Source organism: Nycticebus coucang, chromosome 2 (genome assembly GCF_027406575.1).
Source record: "Nycticebus coucang isolate mNycCou1 chromosome 2, mNycCou1.pri, whole genome shotgun sequence".
Lineage (NCBI taxonomy): Eukaryota > Metazoa > Chordata > Mammalia > Primates > Lorisidae > Nycticebus > Nycticebus coucang.
The window spans coordinates 175,079,665-175,100,738 of record NC_069781.1 but is presented as its reverse complement, the minus strand read 5'-3'; the positions used below and the strand labels follow the sequence as shown (position 1 = coordinate 175,100,738).

The 21,074-nt window shown below is 47.0% G+C and overlaps 1 protein-coding gene across 1 annotated transcript in view; it reads right to left on the bottom strand.

Moving 5' to 3' along the window:
• VAT1L (vesicle amine transport 1 like) overlaps nt 1–21,074 on the bottom strand; it is a 160,691-nt gene that overhangs the window by 74,264 nt on the left and 65,353 nt on the right. Inside the window, exons 4-7 of the mRNA XM_053608873.1 lie at nt 18,177–18,319; nt 7,712–7,815; nt 5,266–5,321; nt 1,044–1,238 (exon numbers count right to left, since the gene is read on the bottom strand). Of these exons, the coding sequence (XP_053464848.1) occupies nt 1,044–1,238; nt 5,266–5,321; nt 7,712–7,815; nt 18,177–18,319 (498 nt within the window). The remainder of the gene's footprint in view (nt 1–1,043; nt 1,239–5,265; nt 5,322–7,711; nt 7,816–18,176; nt 18,320–21,074) is intronic.

Below are 21,074 nucleotides of genomic sequence, written 5' to 3'. Positions count from 1 at the left end.
TAGATTTGTTTTTTAAGTGAAGTACCTCTTGACACCCAGCTCACAAGTAGCGGCTACAACTGACTTCTCAAATGCCCTAAAGCTGCCTTTGTTCTGAAGGATTTTCTAGACCAGGGGTCCTCAAAGTGCGGCCCGCGGGCCACATGAGGCGGTGTGATTGTGTTTGTTCTCGCTTTGTTTTTTTACTTCAAAATGAGATATGTGCAGTGTGCATAGGAATTTGTTCATAGTTTTTTTTTTTTAAACTATAGTCCGGCCCTCCAATGGTCTGAGGAACAGTGAATTGGCCCCCTGGTTAAAAAGTTTGAGGACGCCTGTTCTAGACCCTAACTCCTCCTAGCAAGCCCCACATGGGCCAAGACAACCAGTTCCTGGTTCAAGGCTACATTATGGGTTCTTAATTTTTTGTATCCAATGTACTCAGCCCTACTATGAAACCAACTTATAGCTTTCATATGAATTATGGCCCAAGAATATGGGGAAAGGGGAGAGGGAGGGGAAGGGATGGGGGAGGATGGGTAGAGGGAGGGTAATCATGAGCAAGGAATGCTTTCAAATACTCTGACTTTGGGTGGATTAATTAACAAAAAGACTCAGTGCAACACTATACCCAACAGTCATAGCAATCAAGGCCATCACGACAGCCAATACCTCTCAGGGGCTCAAAGTATCAGGCTTAGCACCCAAATCCTTTTCTCTCTGGGAGGTTTTCTGCTCTGACCGTGATCCCTTGCAGCGTCTGTAGCACTGCAGCAGTGCACACACAGTCCAAGAGACCGAACTGAACATAGCCATCAAAATTTGGTGGCCTTCCTGTGACAGGTTCATAGCACAAATGGCACATGGTTTGGTTGAGAACCACAAAGGAACTTAAAGTATTTCTTCCATCCAAGTACTACAACTGTGGGAAAATGACTTTCAGGGCTCTCCTTTAAAACAAACCAACCTCGAAAGAAAAAATCATTTAGTAAAAGATTGTAGTTGGCTGCCCAGACCTGCCTGGATTAAGAAGGTGATTTGTTGAGAAAAAGCACCACTCTTACCTCCTCCAAAGCCCATAAGGAGTCCACCACAGGCTTGATCTTCTTCTGGGTGTAGAGGCCCAGGAGTTTGTCTACCACTCCTCGGATGAGGCCTGCCCGGCCCTGTTTGAAGAGCAGATTTAAAAGGGAGAAGCCGGCGATGACTTTGTTCTCTTCGTACAGCTTGATGGGGTTCACTTTCTCCACCTGCCACCACTGTAGGAAGAGATGGTCCTGGGTTAGAGGGACTCGATCCTGGGCCGCGGCAGCAGCAGCTGTGCAGGGGGAGCATGGGGCTGCGGGGGAGCAGAGTCCAAGGGCTGGCTCTTGATGGTGCGCGTATGTTTTTAAAGCATCTATTTTGCTGGGCACTGCTGCTGGTGTGCAGGAAACAGCAGTGATGCTTACAAGACGTGCAGGGTCTAGGTAGGGGAGAAAGCCCCAAGCCAACTCAAGGCTGCCTGTCGTTGACACATCAGGTACTTGTGTGGTTAGGATCATCAGCTGCGGAGTAGACTCCTGGCTCTTTGATTGACCCTCTAGTATTCTCTCTGTTTCACTTTTCTCAGCTGACCTGAACACATCTCAGTGCCTCTGATGTGTTCTGGGGGAATGACGCGTACAGCGCTGGGCTTAGTGAACGGTGGTGGTGGGATGGGCTGGTGAAGGGTGAGGATGGCAAAGATGTTTGCAAAGCATGGTGGGCCTGCTGCAGTGGCCACTCCAAGTGTAGGAGCAGCTTTCCTGGGGCAGGCACCTCCCGGACAGGTGGGCAGGAGCCCAACAGAGAAAGACGAGGAAGGAAGGGGAATTTAGGGAGATGAACGGTAAGAAGGAGTGATGAAGCCCAAGTGGTGGGAATGAATCGGTGGTTATCAACTGGGGGCCAGACGGCACGTGGGGATATTTTTGTCTGAGATGACGGAGGTGAAGGGGCACAATGCCCCTACTGGTTATCTTGTGGGTACAAGTCAGGGACATTGCGAAACACCCCACGAGGCTCGGGACGGGCTCCACAAGAAAGCATCACCCAGCCCCAATTACCCACAGACGAGAATTGAGAAGACCTGGGTGGAAGACGCCCAACCGGTAAATGTGGCCATCCCTGTTCCAGTCTCTGGTCTCTCCCCCTTCAGACATCAAAATAAGTAACCTACAGAGATGGTTATGCGACTGTTCAAATGTCTAAATGTTATGCAATGAGTTTTTGACCAGGCCTCTGAAAGGACCATCATCACTCTTGACCTCCCCCACGGATCATTCTGATTCAGTTGCTTTTTCTTTGGTGCAGGTTATAGGTGAGAAATGCACATTTCCCGTTTCTAAAGGGCTCTGAGAGGCAAAATGTTTGATCTGAGCTTTCGTATTAGAATTTGAAGAGGAATGTGATGGGCATTTAGGAACATTTATGATATTTATGTTGTGTTGATTTGATATATATGTGTATGTGTATGTTGGCATATTGGAATCAGAAGTTTTTTTCTGACAAATATTTTTTTTCTGGAAACTTCCACACATATCTAAGTCACATATATGTCACTGGATATATAAAATCTCCTGTCTCTTTTCAAAACAATTGAAAAGTCTCCCCAAAGGAAAAGATTTTGATTTTGTTTTTAATTGGAAAACTCATATTAGGAAAATCAGAGTAGGGAAGCTAGGTTGAAAACAATGGTGACACTGATCTATGACATTCTCTCCTGAAGTACATTTGGTCAGGGCCTGGGCGCTGGCTGAATGAGAGCCGTGCATGTGACCATGGCTTCTTAGCACAAAGAAAAAGGTAGAAAAATACCCTGTTTCCCCGAAAATAAGACATCCTCCGAAAATAAGACCTACTTACAGGAAAGATAAGACGTCCCCTGAAAATAAGACCTAGCACATCTTTGGGAGCACACCTTAAAATAAGACACTGTCTATTTTAGGGGAAACAGGGTAATAAGTTGATTCTGAATGTGTCTTCCATGCCTCAGTGCAGTTTAATGAACGCTTACCACACCTACTATCACAGCAAAGTTGTAGGTAAGAGAGTTCTAGAGCCAAATGCCGAGAGTTGAATCCCACCTCTGTCACCTGTGCGACTTTGGGCAAGTCACGTGACCTCTGTGTGCACAGTTCCCTCCCCAGACCTCAGGGGGTGGTTGTGAGGAGGAAATGTGTTAATGTCTCAAAAGCGTTTACAGAGTGTCTGTCACGTATGAGGTGCTCTATAAACACAAGCCATTTTAATTATCATCTTCACTTGAAAGGGACATTTTTGAGTTAAGAGGAGCTCTTTATCTGCAGACTGCTCTGTCAATGTTAACTTCCTGTTAGGGTCATCCTCATCACGGACTGAAAGCAAATGGCATGTTTTACAAAGAGTAAGGCTCAGCTCAGATGAAACGTAATTAAGATAACGGAGTGAAAAATCCGTGTCTGATTCCAATATGCCTTTAATTTCTAATCCTTTATTGAATGTATTGGAAAAAAATAATTTTTTTTCTAGAACCTTCCACACACATCTAAGTCATCATTCCGTTTCTTGATATGCCCTTTCTTCAGTTTTCTTCTAAGTGACCAACTAGTTTTTGACCAGGCCTCTGAAAGGGCCATCATCACTCTTGACCTCCTCCTATGAAGCATTCTGGTAATGGGCATCTCTGTTTTGGTGGAGAAATCTCAATCTCTGCCCTGGCTGTACTTTTATGAATACCTTCACTGAAAATGGAATTCACTGCCATTATTTTGTTAACACTGTGTGCAGGAATTGTGCATTTAGGGGGAGAAAGGGAAACACTTTTTATAATTGTATATAATTTGGGATCAGTGTGGTTACCCAGAGCATCATGTTATTTATAGCCACGTCCACAGAGCATCTGGGAATGGGACAAAGCCTGTCTTTGGGGGTGCACTGCAGAACCATCTTTCATTAGACTGCATTCTTGCTCCTGTGTAGATACTGTGGTCAAGATGATCCTTGACCCAGAGTTAAAAGCTCAGATGCAAAGAGAGGCCTTTTGATTCTAATCTCACAAGTATGGGGAGTATGACCCATCCCAGGATCAGGGAAGGTTTGGGGTGAATTGCAAGCAGCTAGAGTTGGCACTTTGGGGCACGTAAAGCCCCCACAGTGCCGCGCTCACATGTAAAATGAATTCTAACTCCTACCACCTAGCCATGGTTCTCCCTGACCACTTCTTCTAAATGCCTCCACTCCACCCTATATTTTCTGTGTTTTCTATATAGTTCAGTACGCTACTTTTATCCCCTCCAAAGTGTTGATAGTTATTTACAATCATGTGATTAATACGTCTTTCTTATTTGGGGTTCTTCTTTCTTGTTAGAATAGAAGCCCCACAGGGTCAAAAAATGCACTGATCTCATTCTCTGTGACGTTCAAGGCCTGCCACAGTGCCACAAATAGCAGGTGTCCAGGAAATGTTTGTCAAGATGGACTAATCAGTGCTGACCCAGGTTCAAAGGAGGCTAAGAGTAGGGGGAGACAGACAGGCACTCCCAAGAAGCAGAAGTCCTTTACCCTTTGGTGGGGTAAAAGTCAAAGCTCAGGTCCACATTAGTTTAATGCCAGCATGTATAGATCTAGATGGGGATATAGATCTCAGTTAGTTTGTGGGGCGTAAATGCCCAGAGATACGGCTTCTCAATAGCAAACGAAGTAGCCACCACATTCAGAATGCGGTCACCTGAGATAGTGCTTCACAAACTTGCCTGTGTCTCCAAATCACCCTGGGAGCTCATTAGAGTTGTATTTCCCACTCACTGGGACAGGATGTAGAGAAATCTCAGGGGGAGATACCCTCAGGGAGATGGAGCAAATAAAATTCATGGAGCCTAAGTTCATTTTTGACTGATCAAAACAACTAAACTTAAGCAATCTCTGTTGAAATCAAAACGAAGCTTTCTTGGCAGTGCCTGTGGCTCAAAGGAGTAGGGCACTGGTCCCATATGCTGGAGGTGGTGGGTTCAGGCCCAGCCCCGGCCAAAGACTGCGAAAAAAAAAAAAAAAATGAAGCTTTCTTGAGGTTTAATGATGCTCCTGCCTCTCTGCTTTGTTTAGACAGAAGTAGCCCAAGTCTTGGTTCCTGCCCATGTGCAGTGAGCAGGGCAAGAAGGGTGACTTTATTGAAAATGAGGGATGTAAGTGGAGGCAAAGAAGGTGAGGTCAGTGTCTTGATGGAGAAGTTCATGACAGGCAGGTCACAGCACCACCACAGGAGACCGGACATGCATGGGTACTCACTGATTTTGCAAAGCTAAAGAAGCTCTTGGTTTCCCCAGTCACCATGTTGGAAGAGCCTGCAAATGGAAGATTCCCAAATCAAGCAATGCTCATGAACATCAACATCTCATTACACCTGAAAAATGGCAGTTGTTTGTCCAGAAGTGGCAAGAACTTGAAAACGAATTGAGTCAAGCCTTGGGAACATGAGGGAAATGGGAGTGGGGCTTCAAGGCGACTATTGTAGCTAGGCATCCCTGGGCTCAAAGAGAAGGTAACATTTCTTATGGTGATGGACCGTTTCATTACTTTGGAAAATGGAGCTTAAAAGTATGATATAGGCCAACATTTAAATGGCATGATGAGTTGGTGAATGTCTTCTTGGTTTTTCTCTTTGAGACTGGGAAATAAACTCCTTAGTGAAGCTTGTGTATGATTCTGAGTTTGATTCCCCAGCAAGTGAGGGGCTGGGGGCTCTGACATGGGTTGGGTACTCAACTGGTGGGAGAGGTGGAGCTCAGAATATAAATGGACAGGAAGGGTGCAGTAAGAAGGTGGCATATGGAATGAAAATACGGTCAGCAACCAAGGCAATGGGGTGATGTGTCTGCTCCAAAAAGGTCTGCACAGAAAGGGGAAAGCTGCTTGAGCCCAGTGAGAACCTGAGCTTTGCCCATCAGAACAAGCCATATTCAGAGGGCAGGCGGGAGGTGGACGTGAGAAAGATTCTCTAAGATGCCCGTATAGAAAGAAAAGTCTGCCTGAGTGTCTCAGGTGGCAGGGCCAGATAAGAAAGCTCTTAGCAGTATGGGGAACACTCGGGTACTATATTGGTGCCTTTTCAATGACCTTCTTGCCATATCCCCAAGGATTTGGGAACGAGTTCTTCTCAGAGAACACTTACTTAATGAAATTAGCATGTATTAAACTTAGTGATTTGGCCAGGGTAAACTAGCAGTCTGTTAACCACTGCTTCTGCTTTTCTGGGGTGACTACCACTAGGTAGTCACAGTACCAGGCTTTCACAGATTAGTGACCAAGGAATCAGTGTGATCAATTAGATGCTTGTGAGATGATCAAGTCGAATTTCAACAAAATGATATCATGGAACTGGGGCAAAAATAGAACTAGTAAATGGTAAGGAGGAATAAATTGTCCATCTGCATTTGACTCACGTATTAGTCATATCCGACACCCTGTGATGTGCATGAACTCTCCTAAGTTCTGTCATCAATAATAATAATAAATTGTGGATCCATTTCCAAGCGAATACGTGGCCATGATTGACATCACTTTACCCCAGGGCTGGTGAGCTCAACTCTTTGTGATATAATGATCTGATGATGACAGAAAGATGCCTGGATATTTATACACCTCCAATATTGCTTTCAGAAGCTGAGGAGCAAGGCAATAAGTCAGTTTTTTAAATTAAGGCTCAATTTTCTATCGTACCATCAGGGGACAGAGGTACTAAGAATTTCAAACACCAGACGTTCCCAGTATAATTTGGCTTTGGAATGTGACATCGGGGCTTCCTATGTGCCTATTTTGCTTTGTGGAGACTAATATTTAAATTAGTTTGTGTGCCTATGACAGGGGAGAGGAAACAGGAGTGGGAAGGGAGGCTCTGGAGTCTCATTTTGCTGCAGGGAACCGACTTCCAGTTGTTTCTCAGGCATCTTCCCAACAATTAAGAGCACAGAAGTGGATGTGGAAGCAGCTAGCACTGGACGTGTGCTCCATCCACCCGGAGCTTCTGTCTTGATCAGTATATTCAGGAGCAGTTGAAGGGAAGGAGAGTCTTAGCCTGTGCTCGGTAGGCCCATCTCCAATACAACCTTCCTTAAACCCCCCCAGATCCCAGCCTTTCTTCCCCACCTTCTTGTTTGAATGCTGTTATTATTTTCCACCCGCACACCTTCCATAGGTCAAGTCCTTTAGTGATTCTACTTGTATTAGTGACCACATTGGGTGGGCCTATTAGACCGCATTTGATTTGTTATTTATTTATTTAGAGACAGTCTCACTATGCTGCCCTTGGTAGAGTGCCGAGGCATCACAGCTCACAGCAACCTCAGACTCCTGGGCTTAAGTGATTCTCTTGCCTCAGCCTCCCGAGTAGCTGGGACCACAGGTGCCCACCACAATGACCAGCTATTTTTTGTTGTAGTTGTCATTGTTGTTTAGCTGGCCCGGGCCAGGTTCAAACCTGCTACCCTTGGTGTATGTGGCCGACGCCCTAACCACTGAGCTACAGGCGCCAAGCCAGGATCGCATTTGAAATGACATGTTATTTTTATAATTGGAAACAGCTCATAGCAATATAGAGAACATTGAAAAAGTAAACATCCCCCAGTCCACTGCCCTCCACATATCAGCACTGTTCACTTTTCAGAGTCTCTGTCTGTAGGTATGCAGGCAGTGGTCCCTGTCACCAACCACGGCCCTGAAGCTGTTTAGCACTCACCATACAAAATGTAAGTTCCCAGGGGTTTGAGAAGACTGAGCCCTTTGCCAGTGTTGTCCCCACAGAGACAGTCCAAAACGATGTCCACGCCTTCAGCAGAGATTCTAAAGGGTGAGAAGACAAGGCTGAATGTTGTGGCCCATCAGGGACCCCGCTGATCCATTTTCTTTTATGCATAATATGGTTTGACTACCAGAAGCAGGAACCATGAGGGCTCTGGGAGCAGCGTGAGACAGGGCAGGAATAATAATAGATGAATACGCTACATCTCCTGTATTAACCCTGTAGAAATGGAAACAAAGTGTTTTTCCATTCCTCCCCCCTCCCCTCACTCTCTCAATTCGAAGGAAAGTAGTGTTATGTAGTGTTTACATCCACATTTCTCAGAGCCAACAGGGCTTTGTCTTGGTTTTCAGCCCATGGTCCCTCTTGACCAGTGAAAGACCATTCACTGTAACCCAGAAAGAAACTCTAAAATCAATCCTGGGTCTCCTCTGATCCTTTCTCTACCTCTGTGTGGTGGGCAAAACAATGGACTGCAAACCACATTCTAAGCCTTAGAACCTGTGAATACGATAATACGTAGCAAGGGGGATTTAAGGTTGCAGGTGGAATTACGTTGCTAATCAGTTTACCTTAAAATAGGGAGAGTATTCAGGATTATCTAGATGAGCTTTTAAACACTAAGGAAAGGCAGAAGAGTCATGGGCGGAGAAGAAGTGAGGGTGAAGTTGTGAGATTAGTGTTGGAGAACATTCTTCTTTGAAATTATCACGAGAATGGAGAAGCAAGTATCCAGTGCACTCAATATTAATGTGAAACCAGTAGATGAACAAATACACTCCCAGGCAACAGAAAAATACAATTAAATTCAAGTGCAGGGAGGAAGGGGAGAGGGGAGGAGGGCAGGGACCTCACAGGCACCGTGGAAGGAGAGATGGAACACCTGCTGAGGGGCCCACCACAACTTGGACTCTACCTAACAAGCACAAACAATGTAACCTCGTCTTCTGTACCCTCATATTAATTTAAAATAAAATAAAATAAATAGGGCAGCCCAAATTTTCTCCTGGGTACAACTATAAGAATTCGGTGGCTGGTTCTGGGAACCAGGCTGTGCTGGAGAAGTGAACATGGGGTCCGAGGGTCTGAGTTTGCATGCGGCCATCTCACTCAGCCTCTCTGAATCTTTGTTTTCTCTGTGGTCAAGGTCAAGTATGTTTCTGTGTGGTAAAAATGAGATGAAGTGACATGTAAAAGGTTAGGCCCCCCCCAACAGTCATTCCGTTAACAATTCGTATTTGTGGAACAGGAGTTATGGTCCCCGCTCTGTCTGAGATGCTGGGGATAGAGTTGTGAACAAAACCAACACATTCCCTGTCTTCACAGGGCACCTGGTTTGGCAGGGATTGGCTTTCCTCCCTCTCCACCTTCCTCCTTGGTGTAGATACAAAGTCACGTTAATCTGACTAGGGAGCTTCTGTTCCCCCTTGTCTGTGAGAGGCCCACCTGCATTCAGGCTGTGCCTACCACCAGATGCACCCTATGGACCTGCCCAGCCTTGGCTTTTCATTCCTTCTCTGATGTCCCTCACATCTCTGCTCCACTTGTGTTCTTTCCCACAAACTGCCAGCTGCATCTTGCATTAGCTGCCCCACCTTGACCTATAGAAATACAGAGCCTGCCCACAGCAAGAGGCAGCCTAGAAACCCTTGCCCACTTCCCTGTCTTCACCTCCCACTGACAGCTACCACAGGGCCTTTGCACGTGCCATAATCTCTGCCTGAACAACCCTTTCCCAGCTCTCTTTGGAGCCTGCTCCTTCTTACACTGCAGGTCTCACTCAGTGTGACTTCCCCAGAAGAGCTATAACTAACCACCCTCGATTAATCCCTATTTTAGTTCCCTTCTTGTGTTGGTGTCTATACTGGAGATACTTTTTAGTCCATCATGGGCTGTAAGTACTTATGTTTACTTACTTATCAACTGTCTCTTCTATCAAAATATAAGCTCCATGAGTCAGAGACCATGTTTTTGTGGTGCATTTTTTTTAATTTTTTTTTTTTTTTTTTGTAGAGACAGTCTCACTTTATCGCCCTAAGTAGAGTGCTGTGGCATCACAGCTCACAGCAACCTCCAACTCCTGGGCTTAGGCGATTCTCTTGCTTCAGCCTCCTGAGTAGCTGGGACTACAGGTGCCCACCACAATGTCTGGCTATTTTTTTGTTGCAGTTTGGCTGGGGCCAGGTTCAAACTCGCCACCCTCAGTATATGAGGCCGATGCCCTACCAACTGAGCCACAGGCGCCACCTGTGTGGTGTATTTTTATTTCCACAGCCCTTTTCTTCCTGCTGGACAAGGAATTGGTTCCCAACAAATATGATTGACTGAATGAATGTATGAATAATTAAATGAACAGATAATGAACAAAAGAGAATGAAGGGAGCCTTTTAAGTCCTGGTATTCCAAGTCTGTAGATGTTTGTTTGTTTCTTTGCAAAGGAAACTCACACTTCAGGCCTCTGCTATATACCAGCCATTTCATAATTAATCCTTATAACAAGCCTATGGGGCAAGCATTGAAACTCGACTTTTTTGATGAAGAAAGTGAGGCTTACAGATGCAGCCGCTTGGCCTAAGCTCATGTTAACAGCTGGAATTCAAACCTAGGTCTAGTTTAACTCCAAAGCTGGCTTTTCACCACTCTGAATTTAAGACTCAATAAACATCCAGGCTAGTGTAACTACGGAAGCATCGCATTAGCGAACAGCTCTGGGGAGCAGTCAGGTTAGTCTTTGAAGAAATCAGGCAGCTTGGAGCCTGTGGCTCAAGCGGCTAAGGCACCAGCCACATACACCTGAGCTGGCGGGTTCGAATCCAGCCTGGGCCCGCCAAACAACAATGATGGCTGCAACCAAAAAATAGCCAGGCGTTGTGATGGGCGCCTGTAGTCCCAGCTACTAGGGAGGCTGAGGCAAGAGAATCGCTTATGCCCAGGAGTTGGAGGTTGCTGTGAGCTGTGATGCCATGGCACTCTACCCGGGGTGACAGCTTGAGGTTCTGTCTCAAAAAAGAAAAAAAAAAAGAAATCAGGCTTAAATTGCATGTTAAAATAAATCACACATATCCAGAGTTCGATCAGGGTATTCCAAACATCTAGGCCAAAAGGTCTCTATTTTCAAGCTGTTCTTTAGACCCCGGTTTATAAGAAAGGCCCAAGGTCAGAGTCCCACAGATTTACCCTAAATTCACAGCTGCTGGAAAGCCATTCACTGAGTGTTTACTTCCAGTGGGTGTTGTGTGTGCAGAGCTGGGAAGATGTAGGTAGAGGTTTGACCTTGCTCTGACCCTTCAGGGACTTGTGGGCTAAGAGAGAGGACATCTGCCCATGGACAGCCTGGACACAGGGAAATCCCTGCTTTAACAGAGCAACTCAGGAGGGTTAGAAGATGACCTCTGTGCTGAGCAGTGACCCATGAGCAGGAACTGGCCAGGTGACGGGAGGAAGACGTCCTGGGAGAATTGCGTAACAGCTTCACCTAAGCAGTCAGAGACTCTGGGCCACCAGCCACGGCCATGAGGAGTCCTGGGCACTGCCTCCTTCCAGAAGGAGCCCTTGACTGCTTGTCACAGCCAAGAGCTGGACTTGGAGGTGGGTGGGCGGGGGCGAGGAGCAGCTCAGGACCGTGTAGCACCAGGCCTAAGGCATTCCAGTTGAATGTGCCTGTGAAGCGTTTAGTTCTGCTGCTTCCTTGCCGTGTGATCTCAGGTGAGCTACCTTGTGTCTCAGTTTCTCAGCTGTGGACGGGATGACAGTGGTAACGCCTGCACTTTGGGAAGCTGTTTGGGAAGCTGTTTGGGGGAAGCTTGAATGAGCTGAGCAGGTGAGGCCCAGAGCTCAGCTTATGGTAAGCTCTGGGTCCATGGCAGCTCTTATTACCATTTTGGGGTTTTTTTTTTGGAACTGCCTGATTTAAAGAGGGCCTTCTGGCTGGGAAATGGGCACAGAACCCAACTGGCAATCCATGTAGCCTTCAGGGTGGGTGGAGCCAGCAGCCCAGAGGCCACTGGGGCTGAGGCTTGATGACCATGACCTTCCTAGGAGAGGGTACCTCACAGTTGTGACCCCTCCTGTGTCCAGGGCATAGTGCTGAGAACTAAGTGTCCTCTTATTCATGCCAACCCTGTGACTAAAGGGCCACTCTTCTCCCCATTTGATGGATGAGCAAACCAAGGCTCAATCAGGTTTGGTGACTTAGCTCAGGGCCCACTACAGAGAGCGGGAGGGCCTTAGTTAGCTCTGTCCCATGTAGAAACCAGGTGACAGTCCCAGAGGTGGAGTAGGGTTTCACAGGGTGAGCTGTGGCCAGCCCCGAGGTAAGCAACATGGTCACGTTTAAGCCTTGCAGGCTCCTGCAGGGGCTGAGAAACACTGGGGGCTGCTGGGGGTGGAGGGGACACTGCATGTCTCTTTCATATGTGGGCCACCTCTCCTTCCCCACATCACTCTCTCAGCACTCCTACAGCTGATAACATAGGTGTATGGAGCTCAAGGAAACCACAAACCATCTCCCTCCCGCTGTCCTCATATGTTTTTGAAGGTCAGTGGTGGGGTGGAAGTAGGGAGGAGGCGGGGGAGAGGCAGATCTCATTCCTGGGGCCCCGAGAGTAAAGATGCCTGGACTATGTCTATTAGACCACTCAGGAAGACGCTGTTACGTTTGAGGGTAGAAATGTTTCTTCAGGTAGGAGAAGTGCCATGTCCCCATTCAGTCATTACAAGCCCTGCAAATGAGTTGCCCTGAGTCTGACTCAGTCCAGTCTATTTAAAATGTTCCAAGTTCCATCAGCAGCCTGGGGCCAGCTTTCCCCCTGGGTCATGCTCACACAGAAAAGCACTATGGCAGTGAAATAATCATGACTGTCACCTGCAGAGGCACAAAGACCATCCTCATCTCTCCCCCACCCCAGGATTTCTGGGGGTGTCCGCCCTGCCCACATATGTATAATAATTACATAGAAGCAGAGAAGATGGGAACAGAGGGCCAAATGCAGCTGTTCCTATGAGTGTTTCCCCTGCTCACATAAAGCTCTGCCGATTTAAAAAGCAAACACAAATAGCCCCAGCTTGTGGGGTCCCTGGGCCGCATTCTGCAGCAAGATATTTTGGTGTTGCTGATCCAAGGCCTTCATGGTCCGCCCTTCCTGTGCCCCCAGCCCCTGGCCCTTGATCGTGAATGCTGCCTTGCTTCTTCTCACCTGCACAGAACAGGGAAGACTCTCTCTTGGGGGTGGCAGATTCTGATAGAGCGAGTAGTAGGGGTGAAACCCTTTGACCTTGCCAAGACTGAATCCTCCTTTCTCTGAGGCCTCATCTGTGCTACAGCTTTAGCTCTCACTGACTGACACTATTTCAGAGTGCCTAGCATGATGCCTGGCACACAGTAGGCCCCTCCCAGACGGCTGGGCACAGTGCCTGGCACATAGTAGGTTTCTCACAGAGGGCTAAACAGTGCCTGGCACACAGTAGGTCTTTTACAGAGGGCTGGGCACAGTGCCTGGCATAGTAGGCTTCTCACAGAAGGCTAAAGAATGCCTGGCACACAATAGGCCTCTCACAGAGGGATGGGAACAGTTGGAGTCCTTCTTCCTTCAACTGGGCCTGTGTCTCATCTCTGTCTCCAGCTTTCAGAGCCAAATCATTCAATGTGGGTGGCTTTTGACTCACCTAGGATCCAGTCCCCACTTTCCTGGGTCCGTTGTGTGGGTCACCTGGAGGTCTTACTCCCACACTACTTGTCTTGACTAAAGGAAGTGATTATGGCTATCAGTGACTGTTGTTTGATGACCACAACAAGGAAAAGTGATCTTGGTCTCCTCTTGTGGTCTGTTTCCTAATTATTAGTCCTGCACCTCTCCCTTACCCCCTCGACGCCAGCTCCCCTGCCTCTGGGGGTCCTGCCTCCACTCATCCTGTGCACTGCAGCCAGCTCAGGTGTTCACGTAAGTGTCACATAGATACATATGGCTTTCTTAACAGCTCTTAGCTGCTTCAAATCCACAAAGGAACCTACATTTCTGACATAACCCGGTTTTAACTCCCTTTAAGGGCTTTCAGAGCCTCATCAGTCTAGCCCAGTGGTTCTTAACAGGGTCATTTTGTATTGTCATAACTTGGGGGACACAAGGTGCCACTGGCATCCAATGGGCAGAGACCAGGGTGCTGCTAAACATCCCCCAGGGCGCGCCTCACAACAGAATGATCCCCCAAAATGCTGAGGTGGAGAAGCTCTGCTCTCACCCTTTGCTACCATCCCAGCCTCTGACACTGTCACGTGCTTTGATATGGGCAGGCTGCCTTCCTCCCTGGCCTGGGGGAGCCACCCCCACTGCCCTCGTGAGAGTAGGTGTGGGAAAGACCCCCAGCTCTGGGAGCAGCAGAGTATCTGCCGCATGTATCTGTGTGACACCAAGGTGCACCTGGGCTCCACCTCTGAAAAATAAAGACAGTATCTATGTTACTTCATGAAATGCACACGGCCTGAAAGTGGGATGTTTCTGCCTATACTCTGGGCTTCCATTTAGACGGTGCTCAACTGTGGTCCCCAGTCCCTGTACTTCCCCACCAGGTGCTAACCCTAATGAGTCTTGCAATTACTTATTGAACTTTCTCAACTAAGTTGGACCCTTTCTTTACTAATATGCTGGTTGCACTTTCCACCGCGTCTCTGTTGTCCATTTGTAGCTTCAATAACTTGGATGGTTCTTGATTTGCAGTGGTTTAACGTAACAGTTTGTCAACTTCATGACAGCACCCACCCAGCCATTCTATTTGTCGCCTTCCGTATTTAACCCAAGAGGAGTTTAGCAGACTAAAAAGTTGATAGAATCACATACCTCTGAGGCCAAATCTGGACCTAAGTTTCAATAGCTTTATCAGTACTTGCGGTATTGTCCAAGGTACACGTAAGAGGATCTAATGGAACTCTTAGCGGGTGGCGGGAGGCTGACAAAGCATGGCTCTTATTACCCGCCTCACTCTGGCCAAGACTCCCCACTGTCTGGAGCTCTTTTCCACCTCTATCGATGACAGAAATCATTCCAATCCTTGAAGAGCCACCCGAGGGGCTATCCGCTTTGACACGCTGTCTCTGATCTTTCTCTTTTCTCTTTTTCTAAACCCTAACAGTCAAGTACACACGATTTAAGGTTTCTAGTTCTTTTGCTTGGTTTCTCTCGTAGTCCTCTCTCTCCTCCCCGGCAGAGAGGAGGTAACTATGTAAACGTTAGATCTGTATCACCAATTTTTTTTTTGTCTCTATTCCCTTTATAACACCTGGCTCAAGACTGAGCATGCGTTCAAAAGAGGCTTACTGATGGACTGGTTTACAAGAGAGTTTTCATCTCAAATCTTATTTGTCTTTTAATTCATCATCCACATAATAGGGTAACAATATCTGGATCAAAAATCAAACAGCGCTCACTCCCCTGTTGCATTTTAACAGGCGGCTATTTTTCCTTCCCTTTCACTTTATATCTCTAGGTGCCAAGAATTTGTACAAAACTGCGATCACAGTGTAGATGGAATTTGGCATTCCTCTTTTCTCACTCAATATGCTACCGTGGGCACTTTTTCATTTTGTGACAGTCTTCATCATTATCTTTTTTTTTAAGGGATGCACAACACTCACGAGTGTGGGTGTAGCATAATCTACTGAACGTCTCCCTTCCGTTGATGGTGGAGGCTGGTTCTGAATTTCCACCGTTGCAGAGGACGCTGTAAATCATGCTGCGGCCGACGCTTTTGGGGAGCCCTCACAGGGAGGGGGAAGCGGCAGTCGGCTACGCAGTGGGAAACTTTGTACTGTAGCTTTTCTCTTCTTCTGGATTATTTCCCAGGGGTAGGATGGCTGGGACGTATATGTGAACACATCCGTGGCTTCTCTGTTATTTTTATTCTCAGCCCAGGGTCTCTGCTTAAGAACACGGTAGCCGTTGGAAGAACCATGGAAGGGAGGTGGTGGTGAGGTGGGTCTCAGAGGCTACTGTCTTATTCTCTTATGACATGGCAGAAATCGCTGGTTCAGGGCAGGGAGGTGATGAGGGGATGGAGTGGCTGCCCAGGAAAGGGGGCAGAAGGAACTCCCTGGTGCTGGGCCCTCGTTTTTTCAGAAAAGCTGCCGTCTCCCTGATCCCTTTCTCTTCCCACCCCCCACAACCTTCCACTTCTAGCTGCACTGGTCTCCTTTTAATTCTCAGCTTTACCAAGCTTATCCTGACCTGGGACCTGAGCATGTGCATTCTCCCTACTCGGAAATGGCCACCTTCCTGGCCACCTCTTCCCTGGCCACCTCTTATCCCTCAACTCTCAAAATCCTACCCTGTGATTCACCACGTTTCTGATTTCCCCAATGGCAAATGTTCACCTTGTGTTTCGGCACCAGAGCACATATCAGAAGTGTGAGTTAGTGAATTCTTGTTACAGTTTTATTTTTGTCTCCTCCCCTCCAATTAGACTCTAAGCTCTGTGAGGACAGTGACTCTCAGGGGTCCCCACGGCCGGATCTCCCCATCCCCCGCACAGTCCCCAGCCCTGCACACTCAGCATGTGTTTATCAAGCAGGTGGGTTGGGAATAAATGAAAGGATGCTTGCAAAAATAGCCCCTGAGGGGGTGAAAGAAAGGATTACTGAAGGGATAATGGTAGTTCATTTTCCAGACCACAGATTGAGAGATTTGAGTTAAAAGCAGGAAGAACTACCTGAGAGGCATGGGACTGGGTGAGTGGCTTCAGAATCAGCCTGCATCTGAGAAGAAACAGGGGAACTTCTCTCTAGCTCTAAAGCGCTCCTTTCATATCCTCTGGAACTACTGGCACAACTTAAAATATACGCGAATCTGCACATTCTCAGTTTTGAAACGATTGTGAAAATTCAGACCACCAGAAGACTCTTCTTTCCAAGAAGTTTGACAAATTTCACCCAATCTTCTCTCAAGCTGTCACCTCCACAGCAGCCCTGCCACTCCCTCATCTTTCCATTCTCCACCTTCATCTGTGATTTGGAGAAAATTGTTTCTTTATTGTGATGCCTCCGGGCAACTTAATAGGTTTGCACTTTACAATTTAGCTCTGGAAAATGAAAATGCGGAAACAGGGGCGCTGAGTCACTTCTGGGTCTCCCCAGGAACAGTGAACGTAGTGGACCCCAGGGACAAGCCCGGACCCCTGAGCAGTAGCTGGGTCAGACCCTCAAATCATCTGGAGCCCTGGCGGTGGCTTGGACTTGCCACCTGACTCCTTGTATTGACATGCACACGTCCATGATCAACAGCTTCAGGGTCCCAGACTGTAAACCAGCATTTTCCAGGTGGCTGCAGCCCAACTGGCCTCCCAGTTCCGGCTTCCCCCTCCTTCCACTCTCTCCACACCACCAGTGATTATTCAAAACCCACGTCCACCACTTTGATCCTTTGGTGACTCTTGGTCACACCCAGGTTGGAATCTGTGTTTCCTAGCTGGGTGTGTGTGGTCTCCATGAGATGCTGTCTGAGCCTCGTCTCCTGCCCAGCTTCATCTCATGTCCTTGTTTCCCTCACCGCCCGAGGTGCCTCTGTGCCAATGTCTGCACTTAGAGCAGACAGCCAGACGTTTCTGGACTTGGGCCCTGTTGAGCTTTCTGGCAGTTCTCTCAGCATCTGAGGCACCTCAGAATGTGTGCACTTGACAGTCCCTTCCTCGAGCACCCCCCTTCCAGACCCCTTCTTCCTTGGGGAACTTTGGCTCATGCTTCATTCTTTAGAGAGGCACTATCTGTATAGCAACGGCGTGGGCTCCAATTTCAGAATGCCTGGTTGGACACCTTTCCAACCTGTGCCATGCCCACCTGGGGGCCCAGCTTGACATTTCCCAGTTCACTTCCAGGAAGACGTGGCCAAGGACCTGACTACTAGCACTAGAATACGAGAAGGTGGCTGTTCTTTTGGGACACCCCCCCAATAGTCCCCTATTCCTGACCCTCCCGTGCTCTCTCCCTATCTGCCAGCCAGAAGCAAAGGACCATAAGACCAAAGGACAAGGGTAGAGGCACAAGACGCAAAGTCCTTGAATGTCCTTATGGAAGACCATGCACCAAACATCCACCTTGGGCTGTCCCAGGAATGGATGAGAACTAAACCTCTCCGGCTTCAGACAGTCTAACAGCAACCAGCGTAACTTTAATACATTAGCTTTGCATGTTACTCAATGGCTTTGTTCACTGGGGACAATAATAGAGGTGTTAAGAGGATTAAATGAGCTAATACATGGGAAGCGGTCAGCACAAAGCTAGTCATGTTAAGCCCCCTGTATATGTTTGCTCTCATTACTATGACTATTATTATTGTTATCCCTGCTCTGAAGGAATGCTTCCGTTCTTTGAGAGAAAAGCAAGGGGCCAGCCTGATGTTCTGCTGAGCGGACCACTCACCTTTTCACTTCTTGCACGTAATCTGCATTTCTGTCAAAGAGGTGGGTCACGGAGTCTTTGATAGCTTCGTGCTTGAAAGTAGAAGCTGTTCCGAAGACAGTCACGTTGGGGACAGTGGAACACAGCTGAGCCACAGCTTGGCCCTGGACGTGAAAGACAATGACAAGTCACCATGAGAGCCACCCTTCAACAACCAGTCTCGCTGGGTGTGGAGCAGGATTGCTCAGTTGGCACTATTGAATAGGCTGGGTTGGATGTGTCTTTGTTGTAGAGGGCTGAGCTGTGCATTCTAAGATGTTACCAGCATTTCTGGTCTCCACCTACTAGATACCACCCTTCAGTGTGACCATCCTGCAGGTCAAAAATGACCCCCAGGAAATAAAACCTCCCTTGGATGAGAACAACTGGTGTAGGCAAAAGGGAATGGAAGTCATCAACCCTAGCACCAAGACTTAAATATTATTTAACCACACTGAGCTATAAACTGGCAATAACATTACCTACTCCATAAGGATCTTAGAGGATGTCTTAGTTTAGACAAGGACCTTGAGATAGAAATTTGAATGTAAGTACTTTATTTGGGAGATGATCTCAGGAAATACCATGGTATTAAGACAGAAAAAGGCCAGGAAGTTCACACCTATAATCCTAGCCATTTGAAAGGCTGAGGAGAGAGGATTGTTGAGGCTAAGAGTTTGAGACCAGCCTGAGCAATATAGCAAGACCCCAGCTCTACAAAAAACAATGAAACAGAACAAAATTGGATAAGCCCAGTATGCCTGTGGTCCCAGCTACTTAGGAGGTTGAGGCAGGAGGATCACTTGACCCTGAGAGTTTGAGGTTGCTATAAGCTACGATGATGCAACGGCACTCTGGCTCAGACAACAGAATAAGACCTGGTTCCAGAGGTGGGGGAAAAAAAAAAAAAGACAGAAAAAGAAGACATCCGGTAAAGAGTGTATCTTCAAGACCACCAGCTATCAGATGGAGTTCAGCCTCTCTGGGAAACTCCAAAATCAAGGGTATCACATGCCTCTGAGTTATCCTAACCAAGAGGTGAAGAAGTTGGTGTATTCAGTCAACAAATTTCCATCTGATACTGCTGAGTGCTGATTCTGCAGTAGGAATTCTTGTGCCCATCTGTCCTGTTCTCATGGGCAACATGTCCTCTCATGGCCACACAGAGCCCTTAGTAAGCAATCTTCGGCAGGTTGAGTTGAGTGCAAAGAAGCTATGGTGCAGCTGACAGTATCTGCTCCAGGGAGATGTTCAGTGAGGTTATGGACCTGGAACAAAACATGGCGCTAAATAGATACTCAATAAATCCTAATTATCTCCTCCTCCTTAGGAGCTTATTATATTCAGGGCTGAGATGTCCAGACATACAAAGAAAAGGTCAACACGAGTTTTAAATATTAATGGTCCAGGGGAAATCACAAATGCAGTTAGGAGTGATCGTCCATAGCCTCCTTCAACGTGGTGGCAGTTTAAGTCGTTGGACAAAATACTGTGATCACACGCGTTCAGAAACCTTCCAGTAAAACCCAGTTTGTGGGTAATGAAGATGCATTCTAAAACCACATCTTGTCTCCTTCCAGTGTCCCATCTGCCACTTTAAAGAGGGAAATGATTCCACCAAAATCATCTGCGATATTTTAATTTCTGCCCATTATCTTTTTTCATGCCTTCATGCTGGCAGACTAAATCAGGTTGGCAGGTCAATTTGCAGAAATGTTATCTTATCACCGGTCGCAATTAAAGGCAACGTTGAGAGAATGTCAGAGTCGGAAGATCATCCAATTACCCCTTCCCCATTGTTGTTTAGAGATGAGGGAAAGGAGACCCAGAAAGGTTAAGGTCACCTGGTTTTTCAGAGATAGTTCTAGACTTCAAGGTAACGTCTCCTGGCTTCCAGTGATTGCCATTTTCTCTTATGCTGCTTGTTTATTTTGACATTTGAAGCTAAGAAGACTTTAAAGCTCCTACCTGAAATAGACATGCTACTGACATACTCCCTTGAAGGTCAGTGTTTCAGAACGTGGACATGAACTTGACAGGCTATCGTTCTCTGTTATTAGAATAACTTTGATGTTTAATTTTTTTCTCCCAGATTTTAAAGAACAAAGAGGGAACTATCATCCCTAGTGAGTGGAAATCTCACCAACCAATGGAGCAATTTTCTAAACTCCACTGGCTTCAGATAAGCCCTCGTTACATCTCTGTGTCTAAAGGGCTTGACCTACCCGTCTGAGTACTGGGATGGGGAATTAGAATTAGTCCTAATGTCCTTGTAGTTCTATTCTGTCCTCTGTCCTTAGGCAAACATGACATTTCCTCTATCAACTATTTTTCAAATTTCCTTTATGTACTAGTCCCATTATTTTATAGATGCCAAAAGTGTCAGGGACGATGAGCTTATGTTAATTGCTAATCCCAGGCTGCCCGGTGCATTCTGGCCCCACGTCTCTGGCCACCACTTTGGTGTTGGTCTCTACCTGTCTGCCCCAAAGCAACACGTCAAACTCAGCTGACCCAAAGCATAGCTCACAGGCATCTCCAGATGGTCAGTCCTTATATTGGTTTTGTAGGGGCTTCTGTAACAAATTTCTAAGACAGGGTGGCTTAAACATCAGAAATTTCTTTTCTCACAGTTCTGAAGGCTCAGAGTCCAAAGTGAAGGTTTGGAAAGGGTCTGTCCCAGGCATCTCTCCTGTGCTTGTACCTGGCCATCTGCTCCCTGTGTCTCTTCATATCGTCCTTCCTCTGTGCCAACCTCTGTGTCCACACTTCCCCTTCTTATAAGGACACCAGATTAGATGAGGGACCACTAGAATGACCTCACTTGAACTTTATTGCTGCTACAAAGGCCCCATTTCCAAATACAGTCACATTATGAGA